The sequence below is a fragment of the Leptinotarsa decemlineata genome, unplaced genomic scaffold (genome assembly GCF_025532065.1).
Source record: "Leptinotarsa decemlineata unplaced genomic scaffold, Ldec_3_MD MMD2_tig00000090_RagTag_RagTag, whole genome shotgun sequence".
Classification (NCBI taxonomy): domain Eukaryota; kingdom Metazoa; phylum Arthropoda; class Insecta; order Coleoptera; family Chrysomelidae; genus Leptinotarsa; species Leptinotarsa decemlineata.
In genome coordinates this window covers 3,737,039-3,756,575 of record NW_027412541.1, presented here as the reverse complement: position 1 = coordinate 3,756,575, position 19,537 = coordinate 3,737,039, and the positions used below count along the sequence as shown (strand labels likewise).

The 19,537-nt window shown below is 30.8% G+C and overlaps 1 protein-coding gene and 1 long non-coding RNA gene across 2 annotated transcripts; one reads left to right on the top strand and one right to left on the bottom strand.

The window, feature by feature from the left end:
- Positions 1–277: 277 nt before the first annotated feature.
- LOC111511818 (pre-rRNA 2'-O-ribose RNA methyltransferase FTSJ3) lies at positions 278–14,580 on the bottom strand. The gene is made up of 7 exons (XM_023167834.2): positions 14,193–14,580; positions 13,384–14,141; positions 8,409–9,051; positions 6,921–7,391; positions 5,805–5,995; positions 4,013–4,200; positions 278–602 (listed from the first exon to the last, which is right to left on the bottom strand). The coding sequence occupies exons 1-7, from the start codon at positions 14,257–14,259 to the stop codon at positions 341–343; spliced, it is 2,580 nt and encodes an 859-aa protein (XP_023023602.2). The 5' UTR covers positions 14,260–14,580; the 3' UTR covers positions 278–340.
- Positions 14,581–16,039: 1,459 nt separating this feature from the next.
- Positions 16,040–16,885, top strand: LOC111511817 (uncharacterized). The gene is made up of 2 exons (XR_002722987.2): positions 16,040–16,523; positions 16,709–16,885. It is a non-coding gene; the product is annotated as an uncharacterized lncRNA (long non-coding RNA).
- The last annotated feature ends 2,652 nt before the right edge of the window (positions 16,886–19,537 follow it).

Genomic DNA, 19,537 nt, shown 5'->3' with positions numbered 1-19,537 from the left:
TTGTAAATTTATTAAAGCCGACCAGACAATCAAAATAAAAATTTAAATGATCATTGAATCGTCTATATCTTTGATGATAAAGTCATTTGCAGTTTTTAAAGAACTACATTATTGAAAGATCATTATAACAATTTTAAATCACTGCATATATAGAAGACTTGAGATGCAAGAGTTGTCACTCTTGTGCTTGATGCTTAGAGTAAAATAAAAATGTAACTTTTTAATAAACTCAACAGTATAGTACCAATTATTGATAGAATTAATTGAAGTAAACTCATAACAAACAAGTTGATATTTATTAACATAATTTAGAAGTTTACAAAATCTATGATCATGTTATTTATCTTTGTTTTTTATTAGGAGTCCTGCCTTTACTACTGTTATTACTACCACCTTTACGAGCACCTTTACTTTTTCTTCCCCTTCCCATAGTCTTCATCTTCTTCTTTTGTGCTTTCAAATCTTTCTTCATCCTTGCATCTACAACCTTATAATGACCTTTAACTCCACTTGGTCTCTGAACTCTTTTTGCAGCCATATGTTTCTTCGATACAACATATGTCACCTCCTTCTTGGGCTCCTGTTTAGCCTTCTTGTATAACCTAGGAGAAAAATGTCTCATTAAAATATGAAATTATACGAAGCAAGTATTAAGAATTCAAATAGTTTAGCAAATAGCATATAATATGCTTTCTTCCCTTCCAGTAGTCACGCTTCTTTTTATGTATTTATGATTTTATATAAACTTGTGATGAAAGTCTCTCTTGATTGGTTACTCCACAGAAATACAGTTGATCACTATATAAAATTTATAACTGCAGCTAACACAATCCATAGCTACAGCTGAATCAAAAGTTAAAATCAATTAAATAAAAAAACACAGAAAACAGTACTAATTGAAATGGAGGTCACTTCAACTTATGTTTCAAAGTGCTTTTGAATACAGAGAGATGTGGCATCCTGAATAGATTTAGGTGAATCACTGAAAGCATCAAGTAAAACAAATTGGAGATTATTTCTGAAATGCTGTGACTTTCACTTCAGGCAGCAGTTGGCTATGCTCCACATAAGCCTGTTTTGTGATAGCCAGGCAGTATGTCTCAACATGGTTAAGGCTTTCGCGGCCGAGGTTTCCAGTGCCACTATTTTTTGGGTTGAAGGCCTTGGATTTTTGAAACTTCTTTCTGAAATTTTGCTAGCGCGAGTTGCTAGCTTACTCAGAGGTTTATAAATCCTGAGTTAATATCTCTGATGACATCGGAGGATGTATAAACCTTTAGGAAGCAAAAAATCGGAAAGAAATTCCAAAAATACATGGCCTTCAAGCGGCCACCAGGCTATTGTTTCGTATGTAATTGTTGGTCTAACAATCATCACAAATATTCAAAAGGTTTGTTTGCGACCCAAGCCCCAAGATTTTCACAAAAACTTAAACTTATCCATATGGACAGTCTATGTGAAACATTTTCCAAGTGAGCGTTCCAGATGACTTTTTCACCATAGATATCAATCAATCAACAATCAAAACTGTGCTTTATTGTCTAAGAAATATACTTCTTATTGACAAAGTTATTAGATTTGCAAATCTGCAAAATATACTTACTCAAAGTGTCCACAGGATCAGTAAATACAATAAAAATGTTGAAATCGTCATTAAATAAACATACATTAATATATAAATAAAACAAGTACAACAATAAAAATGGAAGTAAACTATTTAAATAAAAGTTAATGAGCTTGCACAAGAATATATATATATATATATATATATATATATATATATATATATATATATATATATATAAATGGTGCAGGTATAATCAATAATTACAAAATAGCAATAGCTAAATGATATAAAATATAGCTCTGTAGTTGAAAACAGTAGTTGAATCATTGAAATGTATCATTATAGTATTATTGAAGGTTATATGTTTTAGGTACAAAGAAATTATCTTCTTCCTTCCTGAATATCATGGAGCTTTTAATGTTTTCGGACTTGTGCTGGCGGATGATTATATGCTCTTATAAATGAGCGAATTTTTTATAATAGTCGTTTTAAGGATTGGCAGATAAAATTTATTATTGTTTTGACTATTAATATGATGACTGGCAGAATCAAGTGGATACAGTTGTTTTTTATGCATCAAACAGACAGTTTCTAAGATAGATAAAAAAATTGTGACTGTCAAAATTTGCTGATTAACAAACTGAGGTCTACAATGTTCTCTTGCTCCAACCCTGCACAAGTATCTTTTATCTCTTTTTTGTAATAAATATGCTATACCATATCTGATATGAGACTCACTAGAGAGAAGTATGTATTTTAGTCAATAATTCCATCAAGCTCATTAGATTGTATCCTTACTGAATAAGCAACCTGTTACTACCTTTCTACTGAGTGATGTATCATGGTCGCTAAATCTTAATTGATAAAATCAATATACATACCTAGAAATTCAGTACATGATTTATTTCCAACTTGATGTTTATCTAAGATGAGATTGCCGAATTTGAATTTGAAGATTATTGTGATTGTTTTCTTTACATTGAAATAAACCGAATTTGAGTAACCCCAAGATTTCATTTATTTTTTGGGCTATGGTCTTTTTAGTACACCCTCAGAGTTTAATATATAAGTTTGAAAATGTCCTTATAGAACGAAACTGCAGTAACGTTAGTTACAAATAAAAGTGGTAAAAAACATAGAAAGTTTCAATTCTCTTTTCTTCATTATGATCCCCTACCACGTAGTAACGGCTACATCCATCAATTTATTTATTTATTTATTTACGGACACGCCCATTTAAAGTATTACAATGTTGAATGATAATTAAAATAAAATCAGATAAGATAATGAATTACACATTCCAACTAACAATAGCTCAAAAGGGGTAAATTTGAAGTTGAAAAAGGGGTTAATTTTAAAGTATAAAACGACAAAAAAACAATGAGCGACAATGAAACATATACTACCATAAACTATACACTAAAACATTAAAGCACAGTATTCCGTAATTGAGTTTTAAAATGATGCAAGGAGATGTTAAACATCTCAAGATCAACGTTACTATTGGCTAATCGTAAGATTCTTGAAATGCAGCTATTGAATGTGTGGTTCAAACGATAATTTGTCTTATATATTCATTATCCATAAAAGAATACTAAGAGTAATATTCAAACTGAACTTTCTTCAGTCGTGCCAGAGAATATTCAAAGCAAATAATATCTTTGACAGTATATGCGAGTCTAGTAAACCCATTTAAAAATGCTTGTTCTAACTATGACTTGGTCTAGCTTGAAAGCTAGACCAAATCTAATTATGACTTGATCTGGCTTGAAAGCTAGACTGAGTCATAATTATCCTACACCCATCCTATGCATCTATAAGATTTTTCAATAAATTACCGCAGAGACTCAAAATGTTATCCTGAAAAAATTCAAAGAAGATGTCAGAGAGCTTCTGAACAAGTTAAATCATTTTTCACTTAAGTAATGTCTAGATAGTTCTGAAACTTTTATGTAAAAATATGTGAAATTGTTTCATTTCATATTTATGTTCTTTTTTTAAAGCAAAGCATTCTCTGAAATATATTGCTGTTATTAATATTCTCATTATTGCATTTTTGTTTTGTTACCAAAAGTTTGCAAGTGTATGTTTCTAGTATACAGTTTCCTGTACAATATAATATTCACAAGTGAAGAATATCTCAATTGCATAATTAATGAAGAAAAGAGAATTGTAACTTATATTTTTTACCACTTTATTTGTAACTAATGTTACTGCAGTTTCGTCCTATAAGGACATTTTCAAACTTACACATTAAACTCTTGAAAATGTCCTTATAGGACGAAACTGCAGTAACGTTACTTACAAATAAAAGTGGTAAATATCATAAAAAGTTTCAATTCTCTTTTCTTCATTATGATTTCCTACCACGTAGTAACAGATACATCCATCAATTTATTGCATAATTAATTTTTCTGTGATATTAAATATCATTTGTCTACTCACTGTCTTATCTGTTTAGCTTTTTCACGATCAGTTACGTCAACATTGTCCATAAGTGCCTCAACTTTCTTCTTGGCTCTGTCTAATTTCTTCAATGCACGTTTCTTCTTTCTTGCTTTTGCCTCAATAACCTTTTTGATGGGTCTCACATTTATATCTTCCAATTTTTTATTATATTCATCAACTAATTCCTGAAAATGAAATTATCTATAATTTTCCTATCAAAATAAAATAAAAGTTATCTGCTTAACAAACATTTATTAATGATGTATAAAAGTTTTTTATTTCCAGAGCTTAGATTTGAACCACCCATTTAAGAGTTAAGAAAATATACTTTTTTTGAATGTAACAACTCTGAAAATGACAGAGAAAATGAGAATCTTTTAAATTGTTGATTTTAGTTGTTGATTAATTCCATTTTTACTAAATAATCCAATAAAAATACAGGTTATGTAGCTTATTCGGGATTTGGATATGTAATAACGGGAAAAAAATGAATTTGTTGGAAGCCATGAAAATTAACCTAAACTTTTTCTTCCTTATAATATCATCTACAATACCCCTCTCTTGTACTATTTGTGGTGTCCAATCCACATATTTCTTCTTTCAGAAGCAAGATAGTCAGAAATACCTGGAATATCTATATGTTACTTTGATCACCGAATCGGGGTCAGAGATGATTAAAACATCAATGAAATTCTGGCTGGTATTAGTTATTCTGGTTGGCTCAATTATCAATAGGGATAAATTGAATGCAGTTGAATAATTGCAATTAACAATTGAATATTAAAGAATTCATTTTGGATGAGGGCCTCACTGGAACATTATGTCATTGAGTGGAATAATTGAAATTGTCATTTTGTTCTAAGATATAGCGTATGTGCAGTTACCCTGCTTCTATGTGTATGTGTGTGTGTATAAGGGTTTATTATTATTTCAAAATCTTTTGTCTTTCTTATTACTTATATTGGGCGTCAGTTATTATAATTTTGATATGAAATTGAATTTCATTTTATAGATTTTAACTGAATTTGATTTTTTTTGTTTTTAAGTAAATATAATAAGTGATATTTTGTCTATGTATAACTGTTATAATGTTATTTCAAAATCCTTTTTCTTTCTAGTTACTTATATTGGGCGCCAATTATTATAATTTGAATATGGAATTACATTTTATTTTATAGATTTCAATTTCAATGTGAAATTTGTAGAAAATTCAATTTCACTTCACTCTATTCTAAATTTTTAAAATTTACTAGAGAGCAAAAATTTGGTGTGGTGTGATATTTACATATTAGAAACTATGATCTCTCTATTTCCTTTTAATATTTGCAGCTCTGATTGAAAATTCTATAAATGTATACATTGTGCTAAACAATTCCTAAAGTTCTGTTGCCAAGGTATATTTTTACACTAATTTGTAACTAAACAATTTGTTGATTTCATATATTCACAACTACTTTAATTGTTGCATTTTTCATTTCTGTACATATTATTAGTGATCAACATAATTTTCATAATGTTGACACTGTAGGTTTTTGTGATATTGATATGGTATTTTGTTGGTTCCTAATTTTTATGGGTTGTCATTTGCATTGTAGTTTTTGCTCAGTTCTAATTATTGACAGTAATAAGTTAAATTGTATTACCTTTAGGTAAACCTGTAAATTTGACTATTACTGAAACTGTACCTCCCTGAAAACAATGATGACTTCCATTTCATATAAAACAGTTATACTTATCATTTCAACCCTTCTGCTCGTTGCCTCATCAAAATTCTACAACCATCACTCACCTTTGGAACCGGAACTTCCCTTTTCATATGTTTCTCTTCTTCTTTAACAAACCAGTCTGGCAAATTTTCATCATTAAACGTGTATCTGTTCCAAGCGGCATCCACAAGATCTCGTTTTGCCTTTTTGCTGTTGACTATAACACTTCCAAGGGCCAATTCTTCTGAGCTCAATTTATGTTTTCGTTTTTTACCTAGATAGAACAATTTTTTGTTACTTAATATTGAGAATCACAGATCAATGAGTGATCATTTTTAATCATATTGTTCAAACTGTTTCAAAATCAGATTTTCTCTATGAAATTTTCAAATGATTCCAAACATCAGTATTATTGTTGAAAAAGTGGTTGAGAATATTTGCTTCAGAAATCATTTGCAACTAATTTACCAAATATCAAAAAAATTACTGACAGAATAAATTAAATTATATTACACACAGACAGGTACACACTTTTTCAAATCCATCATTTGAAAGCAAAAAATTTCTTGACAAATTCAAACTTGGCTGAAAGCTCATGACAGATGAAATCATAATTAATAATTATTTATTAATTGAGTATTGCAGAAAAGGATTCGAACGCTGTAATAATAATCTAGCTGTAAGAGTTCTGGCTCATTCCTTATGGAAAATCACTTGCAAATTTGAGCAGGTCCATTCTGGCGATTTTTGGACCTCAGGCCCATTTCACACAGAATGGACGTCTGGCAGAGACGAGGCGTTCATTCTGTGTAAAATTGGACTTAGACCTACAAAGCCCGCTTCAGACCACCCCCACTCCTCCACTTTTGCCGTCATCCAGTCGACCAATAGGATTATTGTTTCATAACATTATATAATGTTTTGTTCAATACATATTCACATACATTCACTTTTTTTCCTTTTTTTGTGATTTGCTGTTATTTGGTTATAATAGACTAATTTATCTTGACTTTTGTGTATTATGTTTAGATAAAGTACACTGATTATGTTTATATTAGGCTTGCCTATCTGGAAGTAAAGTTCTTCTTCTATTTATAATTTACTTTACTTCTTAATTTCAATTTTTAGTTTGGTGCCATTCTTGTAGAAATAAAATTTGTCTTTATATAATAAATGATATTTGTGCTTAAATAACTTACCTGTTGATTTTACGATTTCAAATCCATCTTTTTTTGTATTGTTTACTGGAACATGAAATTCTTTCTCTACGTCGTAATCTGAGTCACTACCTGTATCATCACTATCAGCACCTTCTTTTTCTTCAGAGTTGTAGTCGCTGTCTTCTGATTCTTCCCGAAGATCTTTCTTGCTAACTTTCCTACTTTGTTTATTCAAATCTCCTATTTCCTCTCCAATAACTTTGCCTCCTTTTTTCTTGAAATTCTCCACCATTCTATCCAAATCTGCATCCTCATCCTTTTCATCAATAAGATTTTTGAAAGCAACTCTATCGAACCAGAGTTCTGCTTTATGGGCTTTCTTTTTTTCTTTGTCTCTATAGTCTAAATCGGTGATGAGAGGATGTTCCTCCATTGTTTTACTTTTTTTCTGAGAATTTATTTTTACTCTCTTCTTAGGTGAATCATCACCACTCTCTTCCTCTCCCAGTCCTATGAAAAAACCAGATCAAATGTATTTTCATTAATCAAAAAACTTCGTTTCACTTTATAGTACTATGCTTTCATTTAAAATATGGCAAACTATGAGTGAATTCAAAGAAAACAAGAATACATAACAGTTCAAAATTACTAATTGCATATGAGATTGCAACAATTAAAAAAAATATTGAAATGAATATAAGAAAAAAAACAGGTAAATATTTTCACAGATGACCTTTCTGAAAAATTGATGTGAACAGAAATAGCTGACGATTTAGCAAACCTATCTACAATTATTTATGATGAACTATCCTAAAATATTGAAAAGGTTTTCAAATTTGTCAACTGTTTTCAGCTTTTTTATGTATTTTGACAATCGACCTAACATGTTTTGATTGGTTTCCGCCATTAGTGAAAGTGCGCGGAAAATCAGCACTATAAATAACATGGCAGAAATGATAGCTTCAGTTTCAGTTGTCAAGTGAAGAAGAGTACTCCCACCACGCCACTGAAGATGACTGCTGCAGTTGCGGTTGAAACGTTTGGAGATTATAACCAAAGAAAACTACGGCAAAACCCAGTCGTTTTTAGAAACGAAAGCCCGTATATTCAGATGTTAAATATGGTTGGTAGACCACGCCAAAACCCGAAAACCAATCAAAACATTGACGCCAGCCGTGAAAGCTTACATTCCTATAATCGACCTAATATATATTTTTAAATCCTATTATTTTGAGCCTCCAAATAGAATTTAATTTTACATAATTTTTTAGCTTTTTGTTCATATCGTTTTTGGAAATGAAAGCCCATCTATTCAGATGTCAAATATGGTTGCTTAATTTATGTATCAAGAAGAGTGTTACAGTCCCGTAATTGTGGGAGAAGTATTTTCAACCAGCGAAGAAAATGCAGGAGTAACTATTCATTTAGGAAAATTTAACAGTGATAATCAGCATATTGCATCTTTGTATAAACAAAGTTAATATTAAATGACTAAAAATATTTTAAATTTTTTTTTAAATTGTTTACCTAGTCCTTCTTTAATCTCTTCATCTTCATTCTCAGTTTCATATTCAAGCTCAGAGTCAGAATCCTTATAATAAGTTCCTGAACTATCCAAATGACCTTGTCCTTTTTCATATTTTGTATATTTTGGAATTTTTCTTTCGTCATCTGATTCTCCATCTGATTGTGCCACTGTATCAGGTGTTTGATCGATGATTTTTTTCATCTTTGTAGAATCCTTTACTTGCTTTAATGAAAACATATCATCACCTACCATTGTTGGTCCATCATCATTTTTCAAAATCATTTTTAGATTCAAACGTTCATTGAGTTTCCTCCGTTCTTTCTGAACTTTCTTTTTTTTGCGTTTCTGTTCACGATATTCACCTTCTTGTAATTCAGTAATTTGTTGATCCACTTGTTTTAAGTCATTATCGTCATCATTACTATCTCCAGAGTCATCCTTTTTCACCTTTGGATCACCATCAATTTCATTTTTTTCTTCTGAATCAGTCTGCTGTTTCACATATTCATCATGGAAAAACTTTCGCCAAGTCAACAGATTACGAAGGTCTTTTCTACCAAGAACTTTTATATCCTTTACACATTCCTTGATTTCAGGAGTGGTTTTTTCGTTATTAAGTATATCTGTATCATCAAATACAATCTATAACAAATTAAATAAATATTAAATCGATGGATGTAGCCGTTACTACATGGTAGATCATCATGAAAATGAGAAATAATTTTTTTTAATGTTTATTGTATTCCTATGAAAATGTCCTTAGTAAATATTCAACACTCAAGAAAATTGAATAACCAAAACATAATTGAAACTTTTGTGAAATATCCAAAATAAATATCAATTCCTATGAAAATGTCCTTAGTAAATATTCAACACTCAAGAAAATTGAATAACCAAAACATAATTGAAACTTTTGTGAAATATCCAAAATAAATATCAATTTACTATCTAAAAAATTGTCTCATAAACAAAAACATGCACTAAAATTATGAATGTATCATAATGAATATTTTATTGCAAACATCTATTCAAAATCACACAAACTCAAATATCAATAAATAATAACACGTTGGTGTCATTTGAAGAATTATTCAAAATAAATCATTTTTACTGACAACCAGTTACTCCTACACGCAACCTTTAGAAGTCTTCAAGAAATCTGTGTAAACTAAGAGAAGACAAGAGTCTAACTTCTTGTTTGAAGGTGTGATTGACAATGTTTCATGATGAATTTCATTAGTTTGGACTTCCAGTGTCTGATATTACATAAAATGATTTGAATTCCCTGAAAGAATTAAAAAGAAGAATTAAAAAAGAATATCTGAAAATAACAATTATATTGAGCAAAAAATCTGAAATGAATCAACAGTGAAATAAAATACAAGTAAAAATAGAGTAATTGAACAAAAAAATAAAAAATGAAGAGATTCCAAGCCAAGTTACTTCACAATGTTTCGATTGTTAATATACTAAAAATCAAAACGTTGGGAAGTAACTTGGCTTAGAATCTCTTAATTTTTTATTTTTTTGTTCAATTACTCTATTTTTACTTGTATTTTATTTCACTGTTAATTCATTTCAGATTTTTTGCTCAATATAATTGTTATTCTCAGCTATTCATGTTTAATTCTTCTTTTTAGTTTTTTCAGGGAATTAAAATCATTTTATATAATATTAGACAATGGAAGTCCAAACTGATGAAATTAATCTAACTTCTTGATAGGTGGAATTGGAACCTCCGGCATAAACCGAGTTTTAGTCATCTCCTGAATATGCTTACTTGGTTGTTCTTCAATTTAATTCAGGTTTAGTTGTCTCCTGATTATGCTAACTTGTTTAGCGAAGTGCGCGTCAGGAGACGGATTGGGAAAAGTATTTTCAGAGAACATTGCATAGAAAGTTACCTAGTTTAGTGATTCAATAATTTTTCTGTAGAAAGGTTGGTTGGGTAAGAGGATCAATTTTTCTTAAAAAAAAAAATTGTTTCCTTGTCAACGTTTCGAATTTAATTACATTCTTCTTCAGGGCCCGAAAAGTTAATAACACAACTATTTTAAAAACAATCAGACATATTAGATATAAAATAAAAAACATTGCAACAAGCACATTTTTGAGACAACACCAACACAAAACGACATGAAACAGATTAATGGCTTTATCTGGCTTGATCACAGAAAAAGCCATTCTTTTGTTTCATGTCGTTTTATGTTGGTGTTTTTCGAAAATTTGGTTGTTGCAATGCTGTTTTTCAATATATATCTAATATGTCTGATGATTTTTAAAATAGTTATCGTCATTAACACTAAGAAACTAATTGCATAGAAAGTCTGTTCAAAATCCGGTCACCCATGTTATGAATGATATGCATAACTCAACTCTGATCGAGCTCTCACACTGACCTATTTTCGACTCTTGGACAAATCGTCAACATAAATATAAACACATAATACTGAAATACATGTCCTAGATAGGATATAAAACAAATTCTGTTTCATTTTTAATAACAGTACAGTGATAAAAACTCATTATGTATGCAAAACACAAGATGCTTGGCATAAATTCTGTTAATTACTACTTATTTTTTCATAATTGAATAGAACTGGCCGATACTTGATGAAAATCCATATTAAAAACTAATTAATACAGTTTATTGTATGATTTTCACTATAAAGTGTTTTACAAAAACCGCGACACGTGTTTCGCAATACAATAGCTTTCTCAAGCATAAACTGCCAGTTTATGCTTGAGAAAGTTTATGTGGTGGATCTCGTCAAAATAAACAACTTTTCTTATAAAAATCATTCGATTTCAAGATACATATTGAAATTTTTCAAAACACGGTTGGTTTTTGTCATAAGTTTTTTGAAATTTTAGTTATAATTGTAAATATCTCGAAAACGATTACCTCCAGCATTGTTGGGGAAGTGTACCTTTTTTACTTGGAAAAGGTGTGGGAATTAGGTTTTTCATGAAAAGTATCAAAAGTTTACAGTTTTCCACGTCAAACAAACCCTGGGAACCAAATTTCGTGCAAATAACTGATTTTTTGCAAATGTTATTATTGAAAATCGAACAAAAAAATTCAATTTCAACACCCAGTGTCTCCGAAATGAACTATTTCCGGACAGAAGTTCATATAGACATTTTTTTCTTGAAATTGTCTCAGGAATATGTCACTTGAATATTTTAACGTACTTATGTTACATCCTGTATATTATTTTTCTATAATCCTATTAATCGTCACTACGGCGACATGGTTTGAAGAATTTGACTAGCAGCGCTAGTAGTTCGGTAAAGACAAACACTGCCTAATCCTCATATAAACATATGGTAAAGTACAATTAAAAAATAATGTTTTTAACAGAAGAAAATGTTCCTGGAGCAAAACTAAAATTTGCAACTGTAAAGGATAACAATGTTGTAACATTAAAACGTTGACTTGCATGCCGTAATTTAAAAGTAACTGCAAGCCTCTTTTCATAGCTCACGGTATTTTAACAGTAGCTGCCCTGTTTATCTTGGAATCAATTTGCTTGATAAAAAAAAAATATTCTTGTGCATCTCCCCCGTCCTCATATAATACTCGTAGCCACAATAGTAACATAGATCTGCCTATTCCTGTGAGCTCCCTTGTTAGGGATTCAATTATATTCAACGGGATCAAACTGTTTAACCACTTACCAGCCCGAATTAAAGAAATTATAGTGCTTAACAAATTCAAAAAAGCAGTTAAAATGCTACTTGTTGATAGGGCCTATTATTCAGTTCAGGAGTATCTTGATGATTCACTTGAATCTTAACTTTTATTTCTATGTCCTGTTATTTCCACCTGAATACCTCAGTGTATTTCACATTTTTAGCTTATGTTTATTGTATTTTGTTTAAATTGTGTATGTTTTTTTTATGTAGATTTTTGTATCTTACATGTTATTTACGACTTTGTCTACAAGATGTACTTCTTCAGACAATAAAGTATATTTGATTGATTGATTGAAAAAAGTGAATTAATAGACAGGTTAGTATACAGACTCTAGTAAAAGAGTAGCGGTAGATTCAAACTGTAATAAAAGAAATTTAAAATAATTATGAATTTCAGATTTATTTTCGAGTGAAATATGAATCAAATATAGATGGTGAGCAATGAAATAAATGAATATAATATAATGAACGATTGAGGTTATTTCTCATTCTAATCAAGGGTAATTGACTATGAAAAATTTACTATACATAAATATATATATATATATATATATATATATATATATATATATATATATATATATATATATATCGATATATCGGATATCGATTATCCAACGTACAATTCTCAAAACAGCAATGCTTTGTTGGCATTATACTAGCACAAAATAATTTTTTATGTCAGATTTATATTTTTAAATAATAAACTACTATTACGTAAATAACACTGTTTTACATGTGAATAGTTTATGTTTGTCCCTACTGCTAGTGCTGCCTCTCGTGACAAGTTCACTGTACTATTCTTAGGAAAAAGGCTCATTGAGATACAGATACGACTGATTTTCAGAAGCATGACGAATAATAGTGAACAAGTGAAATAAGTGACATAATTATAAAGTGTGTTTAATATACAATGTTCAATTGTAATTTGGAATTATTATATACACTTTTTAAATTTTAATGTGTGTACCACTTCTTTATTGTCAACCTATACCTAGTTGTAACATGATTGACAGCAATAGTCGTAATAACATGACTTATTCAAGTAACACTTTGTGAGATTTTCAGTTGACAATTTACAAAACTGCAACACTATACAATACCTTCATCAGGCTTATTCACACGAGTGAACTGGCTATTGTATTGTGAAACACCTGTTGTGATTTTGAAAACTATGAAAATCTCATAATAAAATGTTATTCGATAGGTTATGGATCTCCATTTAGTATTGACCAATTCCATCTCATAACAATATAAATTATGTAAAATACGTACCTCAGAAGCATTTTGCAATATATCAATTCCATTTTCATGTTTAATGAAGTCTGATACCTTCAACTTGGTATATAAAGTGTAATCGTTTTCAGGATATCCATCAGCTTTCACTTTCTTTTTCTTTTCAGGGTGAAAAACATTAAGCTTATTTTTGGGTTCAATTTCTAATTCTTCAAACACATACTTTGGATCCATGAATTTTGGATCTATTTTATCTGGAGCAATGTAATATTGACATACTACAAAAATTTCTGCAGATTCCGTACGTGATGCCTGAGGTTTTGTTGCGTGTACTTTTTTGAAAAGTTGTTTCAAAACCCATATGAGTGCATGATAATCTTTTGATCTGAACACTTTAGTAATGAACCATCCTCCTTTCCTGAGAAACTGCGAAGCTAACTTCAGAGAACTAAGTGTTAAACAAGCTTGTTGGTAGGCATCATGTAACCAATTTCTACCAACATTCGGAGCACCATCATGAAGTACAACATCTGCTTTCCAGGTTTTCAACTCTCTTGATAATGCTACTCGGCATTTTTCAGTCGTTATGTCTTCTGTTAAACTTATACAACCAGGAATGGGTTTGATTGGAAACAGATCTATGCCAACTACAATGCTTGAAACTGGCATATTCTGTTTGGCAACTTGCATCCATCCACCTGGTGCAGCGCATAGGTCGATGCATACTTGCGATTTTTGCAAAAATTCGAACTTGCGATTTAATTGAATTAGTTTGAAGGCCGCACGGGATCTTAAACCTAAAATGTTAAAATGAGTACAAAAAAATTACCTCCAATTTTAAATCATACCTGTTTCTTTCGCGAGCTGGTAGTATTTATCTTTTCGCTGTTTTCCAATTTTCTTTTTTTGACCCATTTTTCTATTTCTTACGTTTTATATTCAAAATACTTTTATTGAATTATCGCGATACCAGTATACTAACATGTGAAGATTAGTAAATCCATATAAATATATTAAATGATGAACATGGACATAAGTTTATGTTAAATTACATTCGGTTTACTTGTCTAACACAGAATCCAAGGACACTTAACTGCACTCAGAGATTACTGCACTTATATACAGTTGAAAATGAATACTTCAAAGCCAAATTATAAAATTGAGAAAAACCAACATATAACGACATAACCACAAATTGCAACACACATATAAAACATAACCTCTCTATGGCTAACCTAGCAGTGATGCCAGATCTAAGTACCAATGTAACCAGAAGAAAATATTTTTCATATTCACAGATATGGTGGTATTTCGTGTTCCTTTATTCATCAGATGAATTTATTTGGGTATAGTATTCAAAGGTATTTTGAATAGATATATTATAAGAAACACTATTTATTCGAGTTTTTGAAGAAAGTTTCATTCCTTTTTCTAGAATATCTACAATTGAAAAACGGAAGCAAACAATAAATTATTGAATAGGTAATGAAAGTATCTCACCAAAATTAGGTTTATAAAGAAATTACATTCATTTAAACAAAACGGTGACATATGAAAAATGTGACGAATGAATCTATGATGTTGTAGGAGATAACTTCTGGTTTTCTACTTCTCCAGCTTCATACAAAACAAAAGAAAGGTTTTTTATGTGTAATTCACTGTTCATTTTGAAGTAGTTGTTTCAAAAATATTTTTCTTTGGTGTAATTCTATGTTTTTATGAAAGTAGTTGTTTTGAATTGTATGAAGTACACATCTTTGTATAGAGTTCGTTTTGAAATTGGTAGCATTCTTTTTTTCTTTGGAAGATTTCCACTTTTTTTGTATAATGATGGAGAAGTAGAAACTCAAAATCTTTCTTTCCCAAAAATTATTCTGTCTTAAAAATATACCTCTTTGAATTTTTTTGTTTTATGCAAAACGCTCTTTTCTGGATGGAATCCAGCAGCTTCAGGGTATGCTTAGGAGTGGAGCTTCATACATAGAAACAATACTCCAAAGAAGGTCTGATATGAGCTTTATGAAGCATCGAAAGTTATTGAGGTGTATACAGTTTTCTTGTTCGGAAGTGTTCCAAGCTTTTGAGAAGCAGCCTTTGCTGATTTTGCCAAGACATATCAGTGTATATAAACCCCAACAAACTTATCAGAGCAGAAATCGGAATTGTCTGTCCTGACATTTTTATATCCGGTTCGGAGACATTCATCTTCTTGGAGAAAACCGATAGGTATTTCTTGCATTTAATTGAGCCTGGTTACTCTCACTCATTTTCGAAATCAACACTGGGCACCATTATTCATGGTGCCCAGTGTTGCCACTTGTAACATAATTATCGAATTGTAACATATTTTTTCCTCAAAATTGAGTCAAACGAGAATAGGTCTCAAAAATATAGGGGTGAATGGGAAAGTATTCCTGATTTCAAAGGATGGTTAAAATCTGGAGAAGGTAAGATCTGTTCTATTGTTGAAATATTCGTGTATTATACCTACGTATTTTTGAGAAAAATCTTCTCATGCAAAATGTATTGTTTGTGATACAGAATTTCAAGCAGATATAACTGTTTTGAAAAATCATAGCAAGGGAGTGAAACATTAAAAAACGTAAAGAAAATTGCAGAGAATCAACCAAAAATTACTGCCATGATATCTAAAAGAGACGAAATTAAGGATCAGGTATGTAGGGCAGAAATAAAAATTGCTGCGCTATTAGCGGAACACAACTTGCCGATGACATTTTGTGATCATTTGATTCCTTTATTGAAAGACGCGTTTCCGGATTCAAAAATTGCGCAAGGAATGCAGATGGAAAGAACGAAGGTGACAGGAGTTATCAAACATGTTTTGGCAAATTCACATTTTGTTAAACTAGTTGAAGAACTGAAAGTGGAAAAATTTAGCATTTTGATAGATGAATCCACAGACATAGGTGTAGTGAAAAATATTTGTGTGTGTGTACGGTACTTTGGTAACAAAAATTGAAATAACCACGAAATTTTTCAATTTGGACCAATGTTTTTCAAATGAAAATCCAGCTGAAGCAGAAACAGGTGCAACAGCAGAAGTAATTTATAACAGAATTGAAAGTTTATTTGAGTCTGCAAGAGTATAATTTGAAAATATAATTGGTTTTGGCTCTGATGATGGTTGTAACTCTATATTTGGTTACAAAAATTCAATAGTGAGTAGGTTGAAAGTAAATTTCCCTGGTATTATAGTACGAAATTGCATTTGTCATTCATTACATCTATGTGCTAGTGAGGCCTGTAAAGTTTTGCCTCGCCACTGTGAGAATCTGGCCAGAAATATATATGGCTATTTTAAAAATAGCTCTAAGCGGCGCAAACTCAATTTACTGAATTTCAGACATTTTGTAATGTGAAGTTCCACAAAATTTTGCGTCCATCACAAACTAGATGACTCTCATTACTAATGGTGGTCGAAAGGATTATTGAACAATGGAATCCCCTCTTCAACTATATTTTGTACGAGAATGGACCGAGCATAGGTTACAAGCATCCGAAATTAAACTTTTTTTCTTTTTACTTCAATGGGTTTTAATTCAAATTTGTTAAATTGAATGAATATTTTCAGAGTGAATCTGTTTTAATAACACACGTTTATGATGTAGTTTGCAGCACTTATAAAGGACATTTCATCAAGTTATTCAAGACCATTATATTGTCAAAAACCGAATTATCTCAAATAGATCCTTTCACTGCTCGTCAGTTTATTGATTCAAAACAAACATATCATCATGAAAAACATCAATAAATTGAATCAAAAAGATCAAGAAAATTTTTACATTCGGTGTCGGTCGGTAGCCAAGCGGTTCGGCGTGGGTGCTTTGTTCACTCACTCGAATTGACTGCCGTGTTGGTTGGTGGTTCAAGCCCTAGTCTGAACGATCAATCTTCACTTGCTATCGTCCAACCCGTGTTAGGAATCACACGTTAAAAGGTAAGACCTCGTTAATCCTTAGCTCGCACAAGTTTCGACTTCTGAGGGTTGTCGTTCGTAGGGGTGCGACAGCTGGTTAACGGAAAAACAGAATTACGCTCGCAAATGAAATAAGAAAACGGTTCGATTTTAATGATAATATTTTGTTAAAAATGTTGATATTCGAAAAAGATAAAACGCCAAAACCGATGTGAACTTACTACATAGAATTGTAAACCCAAATAACCTCGAACTTATGCAAGAAATCGATAATCAGTGGCGACTGTATTGCCAGTCGGAGTTAAATGCAGATGTCAATAATGAAACAGTTATTGACAAATATCGGTCCAAAATTTCCCTAATTTGTGATGGATCTAATATGTTTATGTTTAAAGAATTGAGAAATTTTGTATTGGATTTACTAGTAATTTTCCATTCGAATGCCGCCTGCGAGAGGATATTTTCGAAGGTGAATTTAATAAAAACAAATGTGAGAAATCGAATGTACAGTGATAATGTAAATTCACTATTATTGGCCTCTCAAAGCGTAAACGGCGAATGTTACAATTTAAATGTTACAGAGAATATGATAAGTTCAATAACCTCATATAAACACGAGTGCGGCGTTTTTTTTTCCAAAACAACAAAATAAAGAAAATTGTAACATAATTTTCAAAAGGAATCGATAATTTTGGCAGCTCTGCACGATAATTTCTTCCTCAGCTAGTGGCAACACTGATGGGGCCACCGCCACGACCGTCACCTTTCTCATGTTACGTCCAGGCTTTGTATATAGACTAACCGTCCAGGGCTACTCCTGGCTATACAATTGTACGAATTGCTATACAATTAACCTTATTAAGTGATGCGACCCCATGGTTGCCAACTGCGGTAAAATAATGACATTTGACAATTTGACATTTGCTAATAAATAAATAACCTATCTTTCTGAGTTCCTTCTAGATTTTCATTTTTGGTAAATGAGAAACTGATTTTCAGAATATGTCCGAAAAGAGATTTCAAGTCGTCCTATATGAAGTTGGGGCCTCAGAATGAAGAATCAGCTATGAAGAAATATAAGATGGTCTGTCCCAATGGGGAATGTTCCTCAATTTGGGTTATTACAGCAAATGCAAGTTTGAACAAAATAAAGTTGAGTTTATTTCATGAATTTTTCAAATTCGCTTCAAAAAGTATTCAAAATGATGTTTCAAAGGTTGGGTTTTAATTTTTAAAGGGATTTGTTTCTAATTCACATATTGTCAACAGCGTCTAGAATGCTAGGCGCATATAATATATCAAGTCGAAATAATTTATATGTACCTAGATATTTTACTTTAAAAAAGGAAAAGTATCTTTATAAATCAAAACATAAATTATAGTTCGATATCACCTCCACAAGCCACATAAACAACAGTTGTTTTGTTATTTATTTATATACAGAAAGATAGGTTAGGTGCACAAAATTGTATATTTCACAGAATGTCTCGGAACTCAGTACGTAAGTAAACAGAACAGCACGCCTCTGAAATATGTCATCTTTGTTTGTCTCATACAGGTAACAGATTCATTGTCCTTCATTAGCTATAGCCAAATGGTGAAATAGGAACGAATCCCTTTAAATGTTGAATGCATTATTTCATTCCTCTTTTTCAAGTATTTAAATAATTTTTTTAAAGAAAAAGGTTGGAATGATAAGTTTAAAATGAGTTGTTTTAGAGCTCTTTTATGAAAACTACTTGATTTTCGTCAGGAGGAACATTCCCATTGTACTCAAGTAACAAAAATCATGAAGAAACTTGACGTAATAGACCCGTTTTCTTAGATTAATAATTTTATAAGATTAATTTATTGAAATATGCTAAATTTTTTTGAGATTTTTTAATAACAGTAAATTTTTTTAAAAAACTTCTTCATGTTAATTATGATTTTAATGAAAATTGCCTTGAAAATTTGATTCTGTCTGCACCTGTACCTCTTATGGTTTTAAAGAAAACCATTAGATGACAATACTTAAATATGGCATCACAATATTCGTAAAATTATCAGTTTATTATCCAAGCCTTCCAAAATCACTTTTTTAGCTATTAATTTCAAAATGGAAAACCGGACTGTATGCAGTGCATATGTTGATTCTGAAATTGCCAAAAAAATCAAATTGAAAAGAAAGAAAACTACCCAATTAATCGTCGAACAATTATCATCGATGAAACTACAGATATAAGCATGAAAACGTGCTTGGTAATTGTTGTGAGA

Excerpts from the sequence above, each read along its gene's own strand:
- LOC111511818 (XM_023167834.2), bottom strand. The coding sequence starts at position 14,259 with ATGGGTCAAAAAAAGAAAATTGGAAAACAGCGAAAAGATAAATACTAC. Across the intron at positions 14,142-14,192 it reads CCAGCTCGCGAAAGAAACAG|GTTTAAGATCCCGTGCGGCC; the intron begins GTATGATTTAAA and ends TTAACATTTTAG. Across the intron at positions 4,201-5,804 it reads GGGAAGTTCCGGTTCCAAAG|GAATTAGTTGATGAATATAA; the intron begins GTGAGTGATGGT and ends TTTCATTTTCAG.